The sequence below is a fragment of the Vipera berus genome, assembly GCF_964194415.1.
Source record: "Vipera berus genome assembly, chromosome: 1".
NCBI lineage: Eukaryota > Metazoa > Chordata > Lepidosauria > Squamata > Viperidae > Vipera > Vipera berus.
The window spans coordinates 323,709,062-323,727,694 of record NC_138202.1 but is presented as its reverse complement, the minus strand read 5'-3'; the positions used below and the strand labels follow the sequence as shown (position 1 = coordinate 323,727,694).

Sequence of the window (18,633 nt, the reverse complement as noted above, 5' to 3'; positions counted from 1 at the left end):
TTGCTGTAACCAACCTGAGTGACTTATGTGCATTTGTAGGAAGGAATAAAAGGTGTGTGTGTGTGTGTGTGTGAGAGAGAGAGAGAGAGAGAGAGAGAGAGAGAGAGAGAGAGAGAGAGAGAGAGAGAGAGAGAGAGAGAGAGAGAGAGAGAGAGAGACTATCTGGAGGGCACCAACCTAGGAAAGGAGCAAGCAGATATATTTACTGATTCATACAAATTAACTCGAGATTGATCAACACACAGTAATTGTCAACACTGTATTTTTATAGTCACATACTTTGCTCATGTGAATTATTTCCAGAACACAAAAAATATTTCAATATTTCCTTACAGAATTTCACAAAATTGATTTTAAAAATGCTGCAGATATTTCTGTAAGTTTCACCACTCTGCATCTCCAATGGCTTTGGAGAAAATGTAGTCCTTTCCCCCAAAGCACATCACACCATCTTTCAAGTAGAATTTCCATCTGTTCTTACTTCGCTGAACCTAATGCAACATAAAAGGTCGGATCCCTCAGTCATGGCTTCAAAAACATTGCATCCTTGTGATTAGAAAGTTCACTAAAAGAAAAGATGCTTTCTTTTATAAGCAAGGAAAAAGAAAGTTACTTGACGTTCCAATCTAATATTAGAACCAAAACCATGGGGGGCAAGTCAACAATGAAAACCTTACAATAATTTAGAAGCAGGAAAAACACTGCAAGAAAGAAACCTCCTGTTAGAATTCCAGTCATGATTCCTATTAATACGTTCTCCACTTGTGTCCCTCTCCCAAATGATAGCAAGATCCCTGATGATGCTAAAAAAATTTCATTGGGTGGCAAGTCTTACAGTTCCCCTGAATTTGCTGGTCTCTCTCCTAATATATGGGACAGCACTTGCATGATTTTCATGACAGGACCTTGAAAAAGTGCTGAGAAATCACATTAAAGATGCTTTATGTCATTCTCACAGTCATCAAGCTACTGTTCTCATGATCTCCCAGACAACTGAGAAAAGTGTTAGATCTGTTTAGCTCAGTGGTATGTATAGATTTGTTTGAACATCACTTGGGCCTTTATGATTTACTCTTTCCCACTCTCATTTAATCGAAATTGTCCTGAGCAAGCTTTTGGAAATAAGCCTTGCCAACTCTGAAGAGAGAGAAATGAAGCACCAACACCTGTTCAAACACCTGTTCACCTCCGTTATGCCAAGATCTGTTTTCCATGTATCTAATTCTTTCACTATCTCCCCACCCCTGTATTATTAAAAATGCAATGTGTCTAAAGCCACATGCCATGGTCACCAGTTATGTAACATTATGGGAAAAATTCACACTCAAAATGATTAGCTTTCTTAATGAATCAAAAGGTCCAATTCTTTTAAAGAACATCAACGTTTAACCACATGGTTCTGCTCATCTTTAATTCTCTTTGCATGGATTTCTGAAACCTCAGCAAGCATATGAGAGTTTAGCTGCACAACTCCATAAAAAGACAACATACGATTGAAGAGGGCATCATTCACCATAGGCTTGTTGTCTCATTTTTTTGCTGTAATCTTTCACTAGCTCATGGGCATGGGGACTAATTAGTATGCTATTCAATTATATAAATATAAGAGGGGGTTCATATTAAAGGGGAATCAAAACAAGCATGCTATTTGGTTATTTCTGTGTCAGTTCTTCTATTAATACATGCCTAAAAATATAAATGTATTAGGGGCCTGCCCCAATCTGGCACTATGGAACTATGTTAAAATATCTGTATCTTCTCAAATTTCCAGTCTCATGGGAGAAGTATTCATGACATACTTGATGTTAAGGAAATACTTAGACATACCTTGTCATATTGACATACAATTATATTATCAGTGTCAAAAACATCAGGTGTTTCTTGTTCACTAACATCATCACCAGAATTTAAAGGATCCTGCAAAGAAACAAACACCCCAGAAGTTTAACCTAAAAAGTTTTGACTAGCATTTAGCTATTTTATTAAAATAGGCTGTACCTATCCCTCGTTACAATATATTGCAGAGCTATTATATAGGGTTCCTGCCTCTACAACAAGGACCAAACAAATTCATAGAGTTCTTTTGTCCACTTCTGTACCTGATGCAGGGTCTGCAAAGCAAGGTACAACTCAGAGAGCATCACAGATGGTTGCCAGCCTCTACAAAATTACCTTGGGCCAAACAGAGCACACTGCTTCCTCGGGTGCTCAGTTGTGCCTTTTCAAGTAAAAATTCAGGAAAGTGTGTCAGTACTATACCTATAGCAGCTATGTTGCAACTTCCACCTTCCTGATGGCACATTACTGAATGCTATTAAGGTATCTATTGTTTCAACTTTACAGATATTAAATAGAGCTCCCAGACAAATATGCTTCCCCAAAAGAGCTGCTGCTGTCTGCTTTCTTTCTATAAAAAAGAACATTCTGGAGGGTTTAGCAATAAATGACTTCAGATTACTTTTTCTGCTAATAATTCAATTTACTTTTCCTCACTTTTATCCCCCAAAAGATGTGTGTCCTGTCTCAATTACTTCTCCACTCCCCTTTTTGCCTTCTGGGAGGTAAATTCTGCACACTTTATTTTTATTAAACAGGTTTTTGCACATTTTTAATTAAATATTTTTCAGCACCAATACTCAATATTTTAAAAAAGAAAATGCAAAATTATTCAGGATAGGGAGCAGCTTTGGGATTTGCAGGGACACAGTTGTGCACACACAATTACCAGAAGCAACAAGAAACAAGTTATTTCCAGGAAGTTGCAAATCTAACTAAAATAAGAGCATGCAATAGACTCACTTATTCAATTGAAGCCTGCTTAGAAGCATCATGAGTTAGTGTCTTGCCCAGAAATGAATACTGCAAATCACCTCAAGTTAAATGATGTATAAACAACACATGTACATTTCCCATCATTGTAATACAGGTAGTCCTCAACTTACAACCAGAATTGAGCCCAAAATTTATGTTGCCCAAAATTAATGTCTCACTTAGTTTTGCCCCATTTTACAATCTTTCTTGCCATAGTTGTTATGCGAATCACAGCAGTTGTTAAGTTAGTAACACGGTTGTTCAGTGAATCTGGCTTCTCCATTGACTATGCTTGTCAGAAGGTCTCAAAAGGTGAAAACATGACCCCAGGACACTGCAACCGTCATAAATATGAGTCAGTTGCCAAGCATCTCCATTTTAATCACTTCACTATGGGGATACCCCAATGGTTGTAAGTATGAAAAATGGTCATAAATCACTTGTTTCGGTGCTGTTGTAACTGTTGTAAGTCAAGGACTACCTGTACAGTACCTGCACTACAAGTGTATCCAATTGTGAGCACAGATTTGAATGGGGAGATCTGTGTTTTCCTCAAGTCCCTGGAGGGAAGCTTGAAGAAAGTATATGCATTTAATCTACAGATATGATCTGATAGCCATGTTCAAATGGCTTCACTCAAATAATAGGGTAAACTAGTGCTCTATTGCTGCCGAGAAAGTTCAACAACCATTAGACCCAACCAATATGGTCAATGGCAAAGGACCATGGAAATTTTAGTCAAAAATATCTGGTGGGCTCCAGGTTGCCCATTCTTGTTTAACTAACAGGTTCAGATTATAAGAATGATTATTATTCAGAATGATGCCCTATTCATTAATGGAAAAGAACACCTTCATTAGAGGCCTTTATAGCTGAGGTAAGGATTTAGTAATTCTTCAGTGGAGGAGCTGGACAGCTGTAAAGGTCCACTCTAATTCCGTTTTCTTTATGCAAGATAAGACTATGCTGCAAAAGTGAAAGCAAATCATTGTAAACATTCAGAAGCTTTACCTCCTCAACAATATCAACTGAGGATTCATCAGCATCACTAGCACTGTTGAGAGACTGATTGTCTGAAGTGCTATTTTCACCTTCCTCCTCTTCTTCCTCATCCAGGACTTTTAAATCTTCAGCATCGATTATACCAACAAGCTCCTCATCTTCTCCATCTCTTGGACTTTCTATTTCTGCTTTGGGTGAAAGATCACTTGTCCCGTCTAGTTGAATGATTTCTTCAAGATCATTTGAAATATTTTTCTGGGTCAGCAGGTCTGATTCCATTTGCACACTGGTATCTAACTAAAAGGAAGGGAATATTTGAAAGGATATGGGAAAGCACACAGTTAAGAGATTCATCTTTTTAAAATTGTACAATACTTCCTGCCCCACAACACATTAAAACTATCAAGACTGTTCAACTTTAGTAAAATCAATAGGTGTTTTGCTATTGCTTTTAAATGGGATGCATGACTTTATTTTTATTCATTTAGTAAATATATGTGCCGTCCATCTCACTCTGCAAAGCAACTCTGTGATGAAGCTTATTCTACATTTCTATTCAAACTGTGTATAAATACATTTTTAAAATTATATCTATAAGCTTTCTTCAAGCAGCAATATTAAAAATATTTAAAAAAATTTAAAAAGCAGCAGATTTACCTCTTCAACAAGAGAGAGGCTGGTTTCATCAGAAAGAAGGGCAGTGTCATCCAAGTCATTGCCCATAATTATCAGCTCAATTATATCATCAGAGTCCGGAGGCTGCTCAAGATTCACAGACAATTGTCCCCCACCAGAAGAAATGACTCCTCTTGCTTCTCTGGACCTGGGGTTGTCTACTCCAGATGACTTTGCAACAGGAAGAGTTGTAACAGCTATCTGGGGAGTTTGTAAAGAACTTGAGGGTTTCAGGCTTACCAGGGTCCCTATTGCAACTTCCCCCTGACTTCTGGTGGCTTTTAGTGTGGCAGCAGTAGCCCCAAGCAAGTCTTTATCCCCCATCTTTAGATGCTGGGGCAGAGCAGGCTTTGAGGTCAGCAAGCTACCCTTGCTGGTTTCTTGAAGAGAAGACGTGTTCGCCTGTGTAATATTGACTGGGGCCGGCTGAGGCACTAAGGATTGCTTCCCAGCTTGCTGGAATATTTGTTGAAGTGGAGTCTGGATGGCACCAGTAGTTTGAGTGACAACCACAGGCATGTTTACTTTATACAAGTGCCCTACAAGAAGAAAAAAGCAGATATTGTGGATATTAGGACTATGCAGCATTTTCACATTTAGTCCATAAAGGCTGCTCAAAGCATGCAGGGTAGCAAACATACCAGTTGCTTGCAACTTTTTAAAATAGCAGGTCTTTTTCCAAGACAATGTGCCAGGGCTCCTTCAGAAAGGGTGCAGTCCAGCACCTTTCCAGAATGGAACCTGAAATGCTTCACAGCCCTAATGAAATCACCTGGCCTAATGAAATTCTCTGGCAGCCAACCAGAATGTCTAGTATGTATTCGTTTTATTCCATTTGCTGCATATGGCCACCCATCCTGCAAGTGAGAACGACTGAACAAATATGCCACTCAAACTCTTACCTCCCTCCAACCACTATCGATCAACAGTTAATTCAACTCTGTAAAGAAGCAGAAGAGGATATACAAGCAGGGATGGTTCCAGGGAGATGGAGAAAAGTGCTCCTCCAAACTAATAGTTTGCCCTCACTCCTCCGAATTTTTTATGTTTTAAAGGCAAATATGGAACAAAGATCAGACTCCTAAAAATGCATATTGCCCCTTCTGCACTCCCCGTCCCACTGATTATTTTCCCATTGCAACACTAATGTACACAGACCAGTCTCTTTGCATTTGAAGGCTGTTATCATTGCATTTCTTATTCAGAGAGAAAGAGTGCATGCCAACATAGTAGCCAACTGGATAATTTTGGCCCAGTCACTTGTTCAGTCAGCCCTAAATCAATGAAGCAGCTTTCATCCTGCAGTGGACTGATTCAGGCTGACACAAATTACATTATATTACACAAATTACATGCCCACAAACAGTACTTCCTAGTTTGGCTGAAGAGGAAGGAGAAAGAGAAGAATGCTCCCTCTATTTTTGGTTAAGTGAAAGATTATACATTCCCTCGTCAACAAATAGTCCCTTCCTCGTTTCTTACATTAGTCTTCCTCAGTTGGCGCCCTACAGATGAGCTGCAATTCAGAATCTGCATGACCATGAACTCTTAAGAACCTTTCTCCACTTGCACGTTACAGCACAAATATGACACTGCCTTCATCCCATCCTCAGGCAATATGTGAAAAGGGTTTAATTCATGTTCAGTTCTCTTGATATTAATTAAAGTATTAGTATCTCCCTTATTCTTACACTGCCACAATAAAATATTTTAGGCTTTGTTGCCCATTATCTTGGAGGGAAGTCAAAGAAGGGGAAAGAGGCAGTAGAATAGGGAGAGAAAATTTCATGCCAGCCTTGCTGTCTCAAGGGTGGGTGGCTGGACAGCTAGCACTCCAACTTAGCACTGGAGAAGTATTTTACAATATCCAGAAGGGACGTTAGGGAAAGCTCTCCTATATGATTTTCCATTGCCTTAAATGCTCTTTAAAGTACCCATGCTACCTTTCTGCTAAGCCAGGATGCACTCCCCCCTTTATCTATTGCCTCATGTTGTGCTTTTGAACTTAAAGCTGAAGGAAACTCACACTGGCTAAGACAGTGTTTCTTTCCAGCATGCAAGCTTCTTTAATTAAAGTATCAGCACCAGCATTAGTCTATTAAATCATTATTATTATTTCTCCCCTATACAAATAGTTCTCCACGCAGCAGTTTTTCCTTTCTTTCTTGGTAAGTTTATATTATTATTATTATTATTATTATTATTATTATTATTATTATTATTATTATTATTATTATTATTATTATTATTATTATTATTATTATTATTATTATTATTATTATTATATAAATTATGCTCAGCCCAGTGTTTCTCAACCTCAGGAACTTTAAGATGGGTGGACTTCACAGAAGTCTCAGAATTGCCCCAGCAAGCAATTCCATCCGTCTTAAAAATCCTGAGGCAGAGAAACACTGATGAAGGCTACACCATTAACTCTTACCAGATGCTGTCTGAAGAGTCACACCAGGAGGCATTTGGATAGGATAGGTAAGGCCAGAAGCCAGAGAAAGGATGGCCCCACTAGACTGGGAAGAGTCCTAAATAAAAGAAAGCTTATCAGGAAAAATCACTCAATTACTAGGTCCAAAGTTGTAGTATCCTAGGTCAGAGCAGCTCATGATCTGTTTTATTAACATAAATTATGCAACTTTATTTTCCAAGAGGGACGCGGTGGCTCAGTGGGTTAGGACACTGAGCTTGTCGATCAGATGGTCGGCAGTTTGGCGGGTCAAATCCCGAGTGCTGCGTAACAGAGTGAGCGCCTGTTACTTGTCCCAGCTTCTGCCAACCTAGCAGTTCGAAAGCATGTAAAAATGCAAGTAGAAAAATAGGGACCACTCCAGTGGGAAGGTAACAGCGTTCTGTGCGCCTTTGGCGTCTAGTCATGCCGGCCACATGACCATGGAGACGTCCTTGGACAAGCGCTGGCTCTTCGGCTTTGAAACGGAGATGAGCACCGGCCCCTAGTGTCGGAAACGACTAGCACGCATGTGCGGGGGAACCTTTACCTTTATTTTCCAAAGTAATACAAAATAGGGCATCAAAACTTTATCTCATGTGGCAGGAAATCATGTTCAGTTCTTCTTTGGTTTTGTATAGACTTCCTACTTATTTTGAAGTTCTTTTTCTTGTCACTGTAAGAACTAGAACCGCCCAGGAGTTTCAACATGCAAGAGGAGGTTCCTCTAATATGAAATGCCAAACAATATTTAATTCTGCATGTCTACATTCTGGCTATGTCTCTGTGAAAAAACACATTTTTTTTTCTTTTTCTTTACAGATCTCCAAAAGTACCCTGTCATTTAAGAAAAGTCAGATTTTGAATTCTATCTCCATTAAGGAGGATTTTTTTGCCTTGAGCACAGTTACTTGGACATGTTTCAATCTTTTAGAGGAGCTGACTGGAAACTGAGGATTATAAAGTGAAATTTAGGGAAATTGAATTGATTCTATTCCCCCAACAAAGAATATTAGAAACATAGAACATAGAATAAAAGGGTTGGCCTTCTGGTCCAGCCCCCTGCTCATGCAGTGGATCCTATTCTATTCTGGACAAATGGCTGTCCAGTCTCTTCTTGAATTAATCTAGGTAGACTGTTTTACTGAATTATGGAATTGGAGGCACCATCCAATTATAGTCTAAAAAACCCAAAGCTAGAAGCAGATCTAAGAAGTAGCTTTATAACCTTTACCCAAAGACTTCCAGTGAAGGAGATAGAAGACTTAAATATTTAATTATTGGAAGTTGCCTTGAATGTTTTTTGCAATACAGTCCTGTTTGCATGTGTGTGCACTTATATAAACCCATATAGTATTTAGATTAATGAAAATAGGTATATAGTGTAGCACCACCCCTGAAGGGACCGCTTAGGTCCCGGCCCTCCTAACCTCCTCTTCAGATGGCTGCCAGCCCAAGGGGGTCTCTCACATAACACAATGGTATTCAGTCATGATCGGCAGTCATGCACATGAGGCGGTGATGGTCGCTCTCTCTCGACAGTGACCTAGTTCTTCTCTCTCTCTCTCTCCTCTCTCTCTCTCTCTCTCTCTCTCTCTGTGTGTGTGTGTGTGTGTGTGTGTGTTGTTCAAATGCTTCACCACACTCAAGATGTTTTATGGGGAGTCTCATTTGTAATCCACCCATATTTTCATACAGTTTCATTTTTCACAGAAAAATAATTCTGCTAACCCTCTACAGGAGTGTGTTAAAATACAAACTGTTAAAATGCAAAGTTTTATGCCAACAAATATACAGTAGAGCAAGAAATTTTGATCTACATGTTGGTGATCAGTGTATAACTTTACCCATCAGAAATGCAAGATACTGCATAATTACCAATTATCCTTATGCAAGCAACATTTCACTTAATTTTTTATGATGAAAAACAAAGTCATACATAAAAAGAAATACCAAATGAATGTGAAATGAATGGCAGAGGAAAACAAAATCATATAATTACCAATTAATAACAGAGCAAGAAAATACCAAAATGAGCTTTAACTTTGTTTGATTGATTTTAACTAGGCCTTTGACTATGTCAATCATTCAAGAATATGGAATATATTAAAGCTATGCAGGTAGTCTCAATTTATGGCTACAACTGAGACCAAACATTGTTGTTGAGCAAAGCAGTGGTTAAGCAAGATGTCATGTGACCATTTTGCTCAACAACTGCAATCCCAGCACTCCCAGTGGTTGTTGAGTGATCTTATAGATGCTTAAGTGGACAACCTCCCAGGTAAGGAGACCAGGATGTCTCAAGGTAGAGGGGGAGGTCCTGGAAGGCCCTACAGAGACCACATAGAATTTCGGGGGTGCTGAGGACAAGGCTCTCCACTTTGGGGCTGAAAATGGAGTGAAGACATGTGTCTGCAGTACCCCCACAACTCTTGTGTGGCCTGCATCAGGTCTCCAAGAGCAGCTTCCAGTACCCTGGGGCACCCCATACGTCTTACCTGGGACTCGGTCCACTTTTGGCAGAAGGTATTTTTCCAGCCCAGAGCACAGATACTTGTCTCTCCATTCATGGCTGAATTTACATTTTCACCTTTGTTTTTGAAATGTTAAAATTATATGGAAATATCAAAGTTACATACTAGTTCAGCTGCTACTGCTGGTGTTGTAGAGTTGGTGAACTGACGCATTCCTCTGCCTGCAGTAACACCTAAAGAAATATTATTTAAATAAAAGATTAAACATCATTCAACAATTGAATTTCTTTTGAATTGCCTTTTCTACTTTGGGTACTTCTGATGTGAATTTGTAGCCTTATCATTCCCCAGCAACATTTATCTATTAACGAAATTTAAATTGCTGCTCATCTTAAATGAATGCCCACTACTGATAATTCTGAAACCTGAACCACACAGGTTGAGGTTGCCCATATAAAAAAGCTGCTCTGAAATGTATGAAATTCACATTTTACATACCCTTGGTACATACATTATAAACAAGAAAGACTAACATTAGAATTTGTATTAATTGTTAAATGAGAATAATCCCAGAAAAGATTCATTTATTTGTGACACTTGACCAACATTAGAATGAGGCCACTCATTGTAACTATGCTTTGTTATAAAACTTAGGAGGAGAACAAGCCAGTTCCTTGGTTTCCCATATCATGGTAGTGTTTATGATTTGTTTAGTCTACTCCACAGGCAGGAGGAGTCAGGAGGAGTAAACAAGTAGCAAGCAAGGAAGTCTTCAAAATTCAGGGTTAATCTGATGTGCAAATACAGCCATTCTGAGTCACACTAGAGTTGAAAAAGGAAACACTTTCACTGAATTATTTTGCCATTAGGTTCTGGCTATATTTTTACATCTACAAGAACATTTCTGTGCAATAAACAATAGATCATCTGGTCATATTCTGCAGGCCAAATGTGGCCTCCAGCACCACCTTTGCCAAAATCATTGCACTAAAATTCAGTGGCAAATTTGCTTTTCATTTTTAATTTTTCTTTAAAAGAAATAACTTTCTAAATAATATGTTCTACTTATCTCAATGCACTTTTTAAATAAAATAACCCTTAAGACTCTAAACATAGAAAGGCCAAACGTTCAGCCCCTACCCCAATCAGGAAGGGGACATTCCCTGCAGCCCTCCAAGCTCAAACATTTTCTTAAAGGTAAAGGAAGCTCTGGCCAAAAAAAAAAATCTCCATCATGTTGTTGGAAATAAGGTGAGTTTGATTCCATAATTTCCCCTTAAAAGACACCGAATGGTGTTGAACTTTGTGTTAGGTATCTCTGAAAAAGACAAATTATTCTCTATCGCTTCCGGCTCATCCCACAGCAGAAGGTGCAGAAGCTGAATTGAAGTCCATGCTTTTATACTGAGCAATGATTCTTAAGACAATCTTTGCTGAAAGAAATCAGTCATCAACCTGTAGTCTGCAGGGCTTGGAAGCTGGATGGAAGATGCAGGGTAAACTGGGGCAAAACATGACTATGGTGGAAGAAACCTTCAGTTGCTTTAGACTGCATCACTTTCATTTCCCAGCGCTGCAAGAGAAAAATTTAAAACAGAGAGACAAAAATGAAAAAAGCTCATCCACATTAAGTGTGGTGAATTTTCTTCTTTTTTCATATACCGTATATACTTGAGTATAAGCCAAATTTTTCAGCCCACTTTTTGGGCTGAAAAATTCCACTTCGGCTTATACTCCAGTCAACAAAAAAACTTACCGAGGACTTGTGCGCGGCCGAGGCTTTGGTGCTTCCGGGATCGCGCGCACCTCTCCCAAGCCACTGCCGTCCGGAGACCTGCCGAAGTTTGGGGAGGTTTGGGGAGGTGCGCGCCTCCCCAAACCTCCCCAAACGTCGGCAGGTCTCCGGACCTCCGCGCCCTGCCTGCCTGCTTCTTTCCGCAGTGGAAAGAAGCAGGCAGGCAGGGCGCGGAGGTCCGGAGACCTGCCGACATTTGGGGAGGTTTGGGGAGGTGCGCGCGCACCTCCCCAAACCTCCCCAAACTTCGGCAGGTCTCCGGACGGCGGCGGCTTGGGAGAGGTGCGCGCGATCCTGGAAGCACCGAAGCCTCGGCCGCGCGCAAGTCCTCGGTAAGCTCCGGGCGGTCACTTGCTTCGCGTCTCCTGAGGGAAGGGGGGGCGACTGGAGCGGGCGTGTTTCCTCGCCTGCTGGGCGCCGCGATTTGCCTGGGGAACGCGCGGGCCCCGAATGGCAGCGTGGAGCGAGGAAGCGGACAGCCAGGGCTTCCCCGAGAGCCGCGGCCACACAGGGTATTCCTGTGTATTCAGGCTTGCAAAATGGCGGATCGAGCCTCTGCTGGCGGCAGAGGCTTGCAGAGCGCGGATCCAGCCTCCGCCGGCGGCGGAGGCTTGCAGAACGGCGGATCGGCTTATACTCGAGTCAATAACTTTTTCCAGTTTTTGGGGGTGAAATTGGGGGTCTCGGCTTATACTCGAGTCGGCTTATATTCAAGTATATACGGTAATTTGAATAGAGAATGTTAAAAATGAGATAAACATTAACAATAACCAATATATAGAAAACAATGAAAAAACAAAAGGTATGAAAAGAGGATAAAAAAAAATAGAAAGTAGCTTCTGATTTTTTTACAGCAATTACAAGTATAAATACTGTACAAAATTACCTCTTAGTCTATGGTTACAAAAAACCCTCTTTTTTAATATCTTTTTTTCTAATCAACAAATCCATAAATCATAAGTTTATTTTTTTCTATTTCATGCAAAATGGCTATACCGGGTTTCCTCAAAAATAACATCTGGTCTTGTATTTTTTTTTCCTCCAAAAGATGCATTAGGTCTTATTTTCGGGGATGTCCTTTCCCCCCCGCTATCTTGCCTCACAGTGGCAGACCAACAGTCCCATCCAGCTGGAGTCCACATGGCCACTGGCAGCCCACCTCTTCTGCAGCTGCTTGCTGCCACTTGTTCGCATCGACCCGGCCTCCATTTCATAGGCAGAGGCCTTCAGGAAAGAACAGAGCTCCAAGTTGATGTACATGTCACTCCCCAGCCCCCATTTTGCCAGCAGAGGCCTTCAGGAAAGGCCTCTGCAGCTGAAAATAGAGGTCCAGGTTGATGCGTGTGTTGCCCCCCGACCTCCATTTCACCGGCAGAGGCCTTCATGAAAAGGTCTCTGCCGACGAAACAGAGGCCGGGGGAATGACACGTGCATCAAACCGGAGCTCCGTTCTTGGCTGCAGAGGCCTTTCCTGAAGAGAATTGGTCACAAAGGTTTTTTTTTACACTGTAGTAACTTTGAAAGTTTGTTAAACAGGGCAGTCACTAAGTGAAGATTACCTCTATGTGAGCATACCAAGGCATGACTATTACTATTCATGACACCACATTCTGGATCAGTGGAAGCTTCTGAATGGCCTTCAAGAGCAGCATACTGGAGTAGTCACACCACTAGGGTATGAATGATGAAGGGCACCCAATTTAGGAAAGGTGCAATTGGTGCACCAGATGAAGTTGTGTAAAGGCCTTCCTGGCCACAGCTGACACCTGTTCTTTAAGCAGGAGCTGCGAGCCCAGGAAGACCTTCAGACTGCATCCCAAGCCTGAAAGAGAAGTGCTATCCCATCCAAGATCAGAAATGGAATACCCAAGATCTGGGCAAGTCAAACACCCACAGTCATTCTGTCTTGATCAGATTGAGTCAGAGATGGTTTCTCCCCATCCAAACCCTCACAACCTCGACTGATATATTTGCCAATAATTGTGAGGAACAACTACAAAATGTTTATTCTCCTTTGGTTTCTCTCTGGTATCTGCAGGAAATTAAACTTTGTTGGCAACAATCCTATACTTTTCAAAGAAATATGGGCACCAACCAATGCAACTACTTTCTCCAAGTAACTTCAGCTAAAAGAAGAACTTACATAGCAAATGAGAAATAGCAAAAAAAAGTATTAATTCAGCCCAGAATCTATTTGATGGTTGCAAAGCTTATAATCCCAAATGTATATTGTTGGAGAAATGTTTTAATCAATCCATTATTAGAAAAAATATGACTCATCTCAAAATCCCATAACAGACAGCAACATTTTCAATTGTTCAATACGGACAAAACCAGTGGTAATTGAAAAATTGGGCACATCTACCAAAAACAGGCATTTGATCTATTTATTACCAAGCAGAAATGATAAAAATATAAGATAGGTTGGAGAAATGGAGTTATCAACAAACCCGCTTGAGCTCCTTCAGAATTTGTTCATCTACACCTTCTTCCACAAAAACATCTCGGACTCCTTCAACCACATCATCAATGACCGATTTGTAGAATTTAGGCTGCACAACACATAAATTGCAGAGAGAGATGAGCTGCTTTGGAGTTCTATATTCCATTCAGATAATACATCTAAAGGTGTATTATTGGGTACAGAAACAGAGAATCTCATAATTTTGTCTTTTGTTAAGAATAAATGAGTCAAGAATGGGTGCTGACTGGAGATTGAATACAAAAATTCAATAACCAGCACAAAAGATGCACATTGGGTGATTTGGTTTATATATAGAATGTACACAGAGATTGAAGACTGACTTTCAAAAACAAAAAATAAAATTAAGGGGATGTAAATAAGTCTAGAGAAAAGAAGCAAAGAGGATTTGCAAGGATAAAAACTTACTGAAAGTGAATGGTGCTATATATAAATTGTTTTAGTATGCTTCTTTTTTTAATCTCAGGCCTTTAATTCTTTTTTGGCTTAGTATTTGTTACCCCTTTCCTGTAGCCTGCATAATTATCCCCAAAATTATGACTACATACATGCAACACAATGATGCCTAGTCCTAAAGAAAAGTTCCGTCAAAGACTATTAAAATCCAGGTCCCAGACTTCCTACCTGTGTCCCCAGTTGTGATGGTACATAACAAGAGAAGAAAGAACAGTTAACAGTCATGTAATCGTCCTCAAAAGATGCCAGTGCAAATGCTGGATTGCTAGAGCAACTCACTTCAGAAAAAGAGGAAGCAAGCTGAATCATGCACAGACTGAAGTTTTAAATATTCTACCTGACCTTATTGTACAATATGTTGTTCATCATGTCAACAAAGGCCATGCCCTCATTAAAATTTTAAGTAAAAAGAAAATCCTTTATTTTTCCTTTTTTAAAATGTTTTTTTTAAGTTTAAGTAACTGCATTATCCAAAATTAGGATGAGCAACAATCACCTTTCTTTTAAAGATGCTGATCACTTTATCAAAACCAGCACGTGAGGTGCTAGCCAGGAACTCTTACCAGTAATTCTTGAAGCTCCCTGTTGTTCAGCAGCCCTCACTGAGAGAGCAAACAGCAGGAAGAAAATGCAGTGCAAATCTGGACTGATTCTGTTTTGCATTCAGATCCAAACTGTATTCAAATTAGATCAGAGTCATTGTGAAAGATACCAAATTAATTTAAGCATGGGCTTAGTTTAATTCTTTTAAGTACTCACCCATAAAGCAGTCCTTCTGTTAACCAAAGCTTCCCAACTAGATTTCTTCTGGTTTTTTTATCATTTATTATTTGGGTGAACAGAAATACAAGGCAGGCACTAAATTATATACACACAGCCTCAAACAAGTAATTTGAAGCAGATGACCTTTTAAAGAAACAATGAGCATTTTTGTGAACAGCAGGTATACGTCTGAACTCTAGATTTACTGAATCAAAAAACAAAACATTTCAGATAGATGTTTCATTTTATTTTGGAACAGTGATACTCTGAAGGTCAGAAGCACCAGCTGAAAATTTCAAATTTGAATTCAGCACTAAATTGTGAGGTGTTCAAAGGTAAATCATTATGATTCAACATACTTTGTTATAATTAGTGAAATAATGTGGTGTGGAATTCTATAATGCTCAAAGTATTTAATGTAATTTAAATACTATTCCTCTTGTTTGACTTTCAGACACATTTCTTGTCAACTAAAGAATTCTTGGCAGTCCTACCTAGCAAATGAAGTAGATGGCTACCCTTCAGACCTATTCAAAGAGGATTACCCTGTTATAATTTTCCAGGGATATTGTTTCAAACTCAACCTACATTTATTCCCGAACTACTTCCAAGTGATAGGTGGGACTGATTTTCTTCTGAGTGTTAGGAGATGCAGGCCACCTGCAGCATCATTACGTGGAGTAGGAGCCCTTGTGAATCAAATCTACAGTAATCCAGCTTTTTATCCTACTCAAGGGAACTTCACAGGCAGCCACTACTACTTACAGTCACCTTATCTTACCATGTGAATAGGAATCTAAAGGCCAACTGCCCAAGTCTGAAAACTGTTGCTTATAGCCTATCTATCCCCTTTCACAGCCATCTAAAACCAGCTGGGCTGTCTCATCATCCTGCTTTACTTAACCTGTTCATAGACTGGTCCTTCCTCTTCAGCAAGGTGGGTTTTTTACCCCACTCACCTACTGAAGCCAGGTAAAGGTCAGCAGATATATTTGCTAGTATGCTAAGTTTAGTATTAATCTTAGTTGGGACAGATTAGCCTACAAACCCAGTGCAATCAGTCCATGTATTATGTACATCCAGAAAATGGGTTTACAAAGTATTCAACAGCCAGGAGAAGTCACACAGCCTTCCTCTGCACTGAGTATCTCCCTCCTACCCTAGGCGAGAGGGTGGGCTTAACCTGGGCTGGCTTTCAATCTTTTTTTTTTCATTCGCCCAATTCCCCCCCCCCGCACACACACACACACTTCTTTCACCCTCACCACAGGGTTGCCGTAAGCCATTGCTTCTCGCTCCCTCCTCTCCCTTTCTCTTTCTCTCGCGGCGCCTCCGGCCTCCACCGGCGGCTCCATGGACCGCTTAAGCCGCCGCCGGGACTCCCAACGTTCGTCCTCGCGCGCCCCCCGGCGGTTGCCCAGGCAACTGCCGAACAGCCACGACTGGCCGAAGTCCGGCTGTTTCGCGAATAGCGAAGAACTTTGCGGGAAAAATAGAGCGGGATTCGGCAAGAGCCCGAAGGGAGGATCCCTGATGTGAGAATCCAATGAAATAACAACAAACACTAAGTACATTACGGGGGGGGGGAGGGAGGGGACGACGATGAGGGAAAAGCTCTAGAACAGGTCGGCAGTATCAAATTATCTCCTTCCTTTATGCGAATTAAAATGAGTGGCTGCGTTATCTTTGAACATACTCCGAGTGCATTGACCCGAGCGACGACTCTCCAAGATGGGTTGTTGCCCGGGATATTTTTTTTCAGAATCCTGCCCTAGATATTAAAGAGCCATAGCTCTCGACAGAGTATGACATGTTGCTTCTAGGCATTAGATCAATTTGGAGAGCAGTACTGTTTTTAAAACGAATGGCCAAAGAACTACACAGGTGCACCTTTGTCTCCATTGGGAAAGCTTCACCTGGCCAACCACTATATAGATTAGTTTGTTGTGGGAACCCAGCTAATAGAGAGCATTCATGGTTCAATGTGTCATGTCAACACAGCCAGACAAGAGCAAGCCACATGGTTGTGGTTTTCCTGGGAGGTTGTGAATCTGAATTAAATGTGGTCAGAGAAAAGCTGACATTATCTATCCCTCTTTACTGCCATCCAGTGCATCGGGATTTTGGCAACCTTAGCACGCTAGTCCAAACCTAATTGTTTTGGAGTTGTCAACCCCCCACAAGTGCAATTTTGCTGAACTACAATTCCCAGCATTCCTTACTACAAAGGTTGGAAACCTCACCTGTTGCCCCTTCCTGAAAGCCATAAATTAGCAGAAATTTGGGGAGAAAATTTCTGTAAATTTTGAAAATTTTGTAACTCTTCTGGAGTGTTAACAATTTCCTCCTGAGATAGCAGGAACTAAAACGGCACTAATATTGTTGTCCCCATTTCTGATCTGAGCAGCCTTATCCCTGACTTAGGGCTAGGGTTCATTTCCAATATGCCAGACACATAAAGGAAAAAAGGGAAGGTGAGCTTACTGCCTTTCACCGTTCTCAACATCAGCTGGAGGGAATATCACTCTCCAATTGCAGTACCCAAGGAGGGGACATTCAAAGGGCTAAAATTCTGCTGTGATTTAGCCATACCACAACTCATTCTTCCTGCACTTAGGATACCTAGTAGTTAAGGAAGGCTCTTCCCCCTTCGTCTGCTCCCCTCCCAATCCCTGGGATTAGAGATTTGGGGAAATGCAGAGAGGTGGATCTCCCTCTTTCACCTGACTGATAATGGGGGAGGCTGCCTGGTACCTGGGTTGGTTCCTCTTTCAAAACCAAACTTCCAAATCAATTGGCTTGGAGCTCTGGCAATATAGGGAGTCAGCCCATACCTGAAAGCTTAGGGGCCCAGAGGGAAAGAGGTGTGCCTGCAGGCTTAAAGTGGCCAATAGGCACTGACCCAGTCACCCCATAGGGCAGGGGTCTTCAAACATGGCCCTTTTATGACTTGTGGACTTCAACTCCCAGGGCCAAGTTTGAAGACCTCTGCCATAGGGAGTCACATGCTGCATAGAATGGTCAATGAAGTGTACCAAACTTTATCCACAGCAAAAGCTGTGTTGAAATGAGGGGGAAAACACTAAAGCCACAGTAATCAAAGATTCTCTCTTAGATTGCAATGCTATTAAAAAATGGGGGGGGAGTTTGCCCAGACATTTGTACTATGGCTAATGACAACAAGGAAAGATTGCTAGGAATTGTTCCATGTCCTGCCTGGATATGCCATGCATTAAAAGTAGCTTTCAGTGCACTGTGGCTGCTGTGCGAGATGCAACACTTCAGTTATATTTTTTGTAAGTAAATGGCATGGGTGATGTCCTGAAGAGCATCACTGAGGTACTTTAATGGATCATACATTTTTTCTGTGAATATATCAGTTCCTGTTTTAAAGTATGCTAGAATACTTTAACACTTCTCATGATAATAAATTCCAGTTACACACTGTTTCCTGGTGCAAGTTTTTGACTGACCTGCAGACATTTTCAAAGCAGGAACAGGAGCCTTGTTTCATCACAGCCCAGGTGAAGTGATCCAAAGTCAAATCTGGGTTGTCATCTCGCTGCTACCAGAGGGAGATATGGGATTGAAGCAGATCAAAACCACCTGCTCTTCTGAAAGACCAGATCCTTTGGCCTCCTCTTCTGGTGCACTCTAGAGTTTATAAGGCTTATGTACTGTGTACAGAACTTCTACCAGAATGTATGTTCTCTGCCTT

The 18,633-nt window shown here is 40.9% G+C and overlaps 1 protein-coding gene across 1 annotated transcript; it reads right to left on the bottom strand.

Moving 5' to 3' along the window:
* Window positions 1-383: 383 nt before the first annotated feature.
* GTF2A1L (general transcription factor IIA subunit 1 like) lies at window positions 384-16,216 on the bottom strand (the record flags this gene model as incomplete). Its single annotated transcript, XM_081341521.1, has 9 exons — window positions 16,181-16,216; window positions 13,666-13,767; window positions 10,876-10,993; window positions 9,586-9,653; window positions 6,929-7,025; window positions 4,471-5,027; window positions 3,823-4,110; window positions 1,828-1,917; window positions 384-491 (listed from the first exon to the last, which is right to left on the bottom strand). The coding sequence occupies exons 1-9, from the start codon at window positions 16,199-16,201 to the stop codon at window positions 384-386; spliced, it is 1,449 nt and encodes a 482-aa protein (XP_081197647.1). The 5' UTR covers window positions 16,202-16,216.
* Window positions 16,217-18,633: the final 2,417 nt, after the last annotated feature.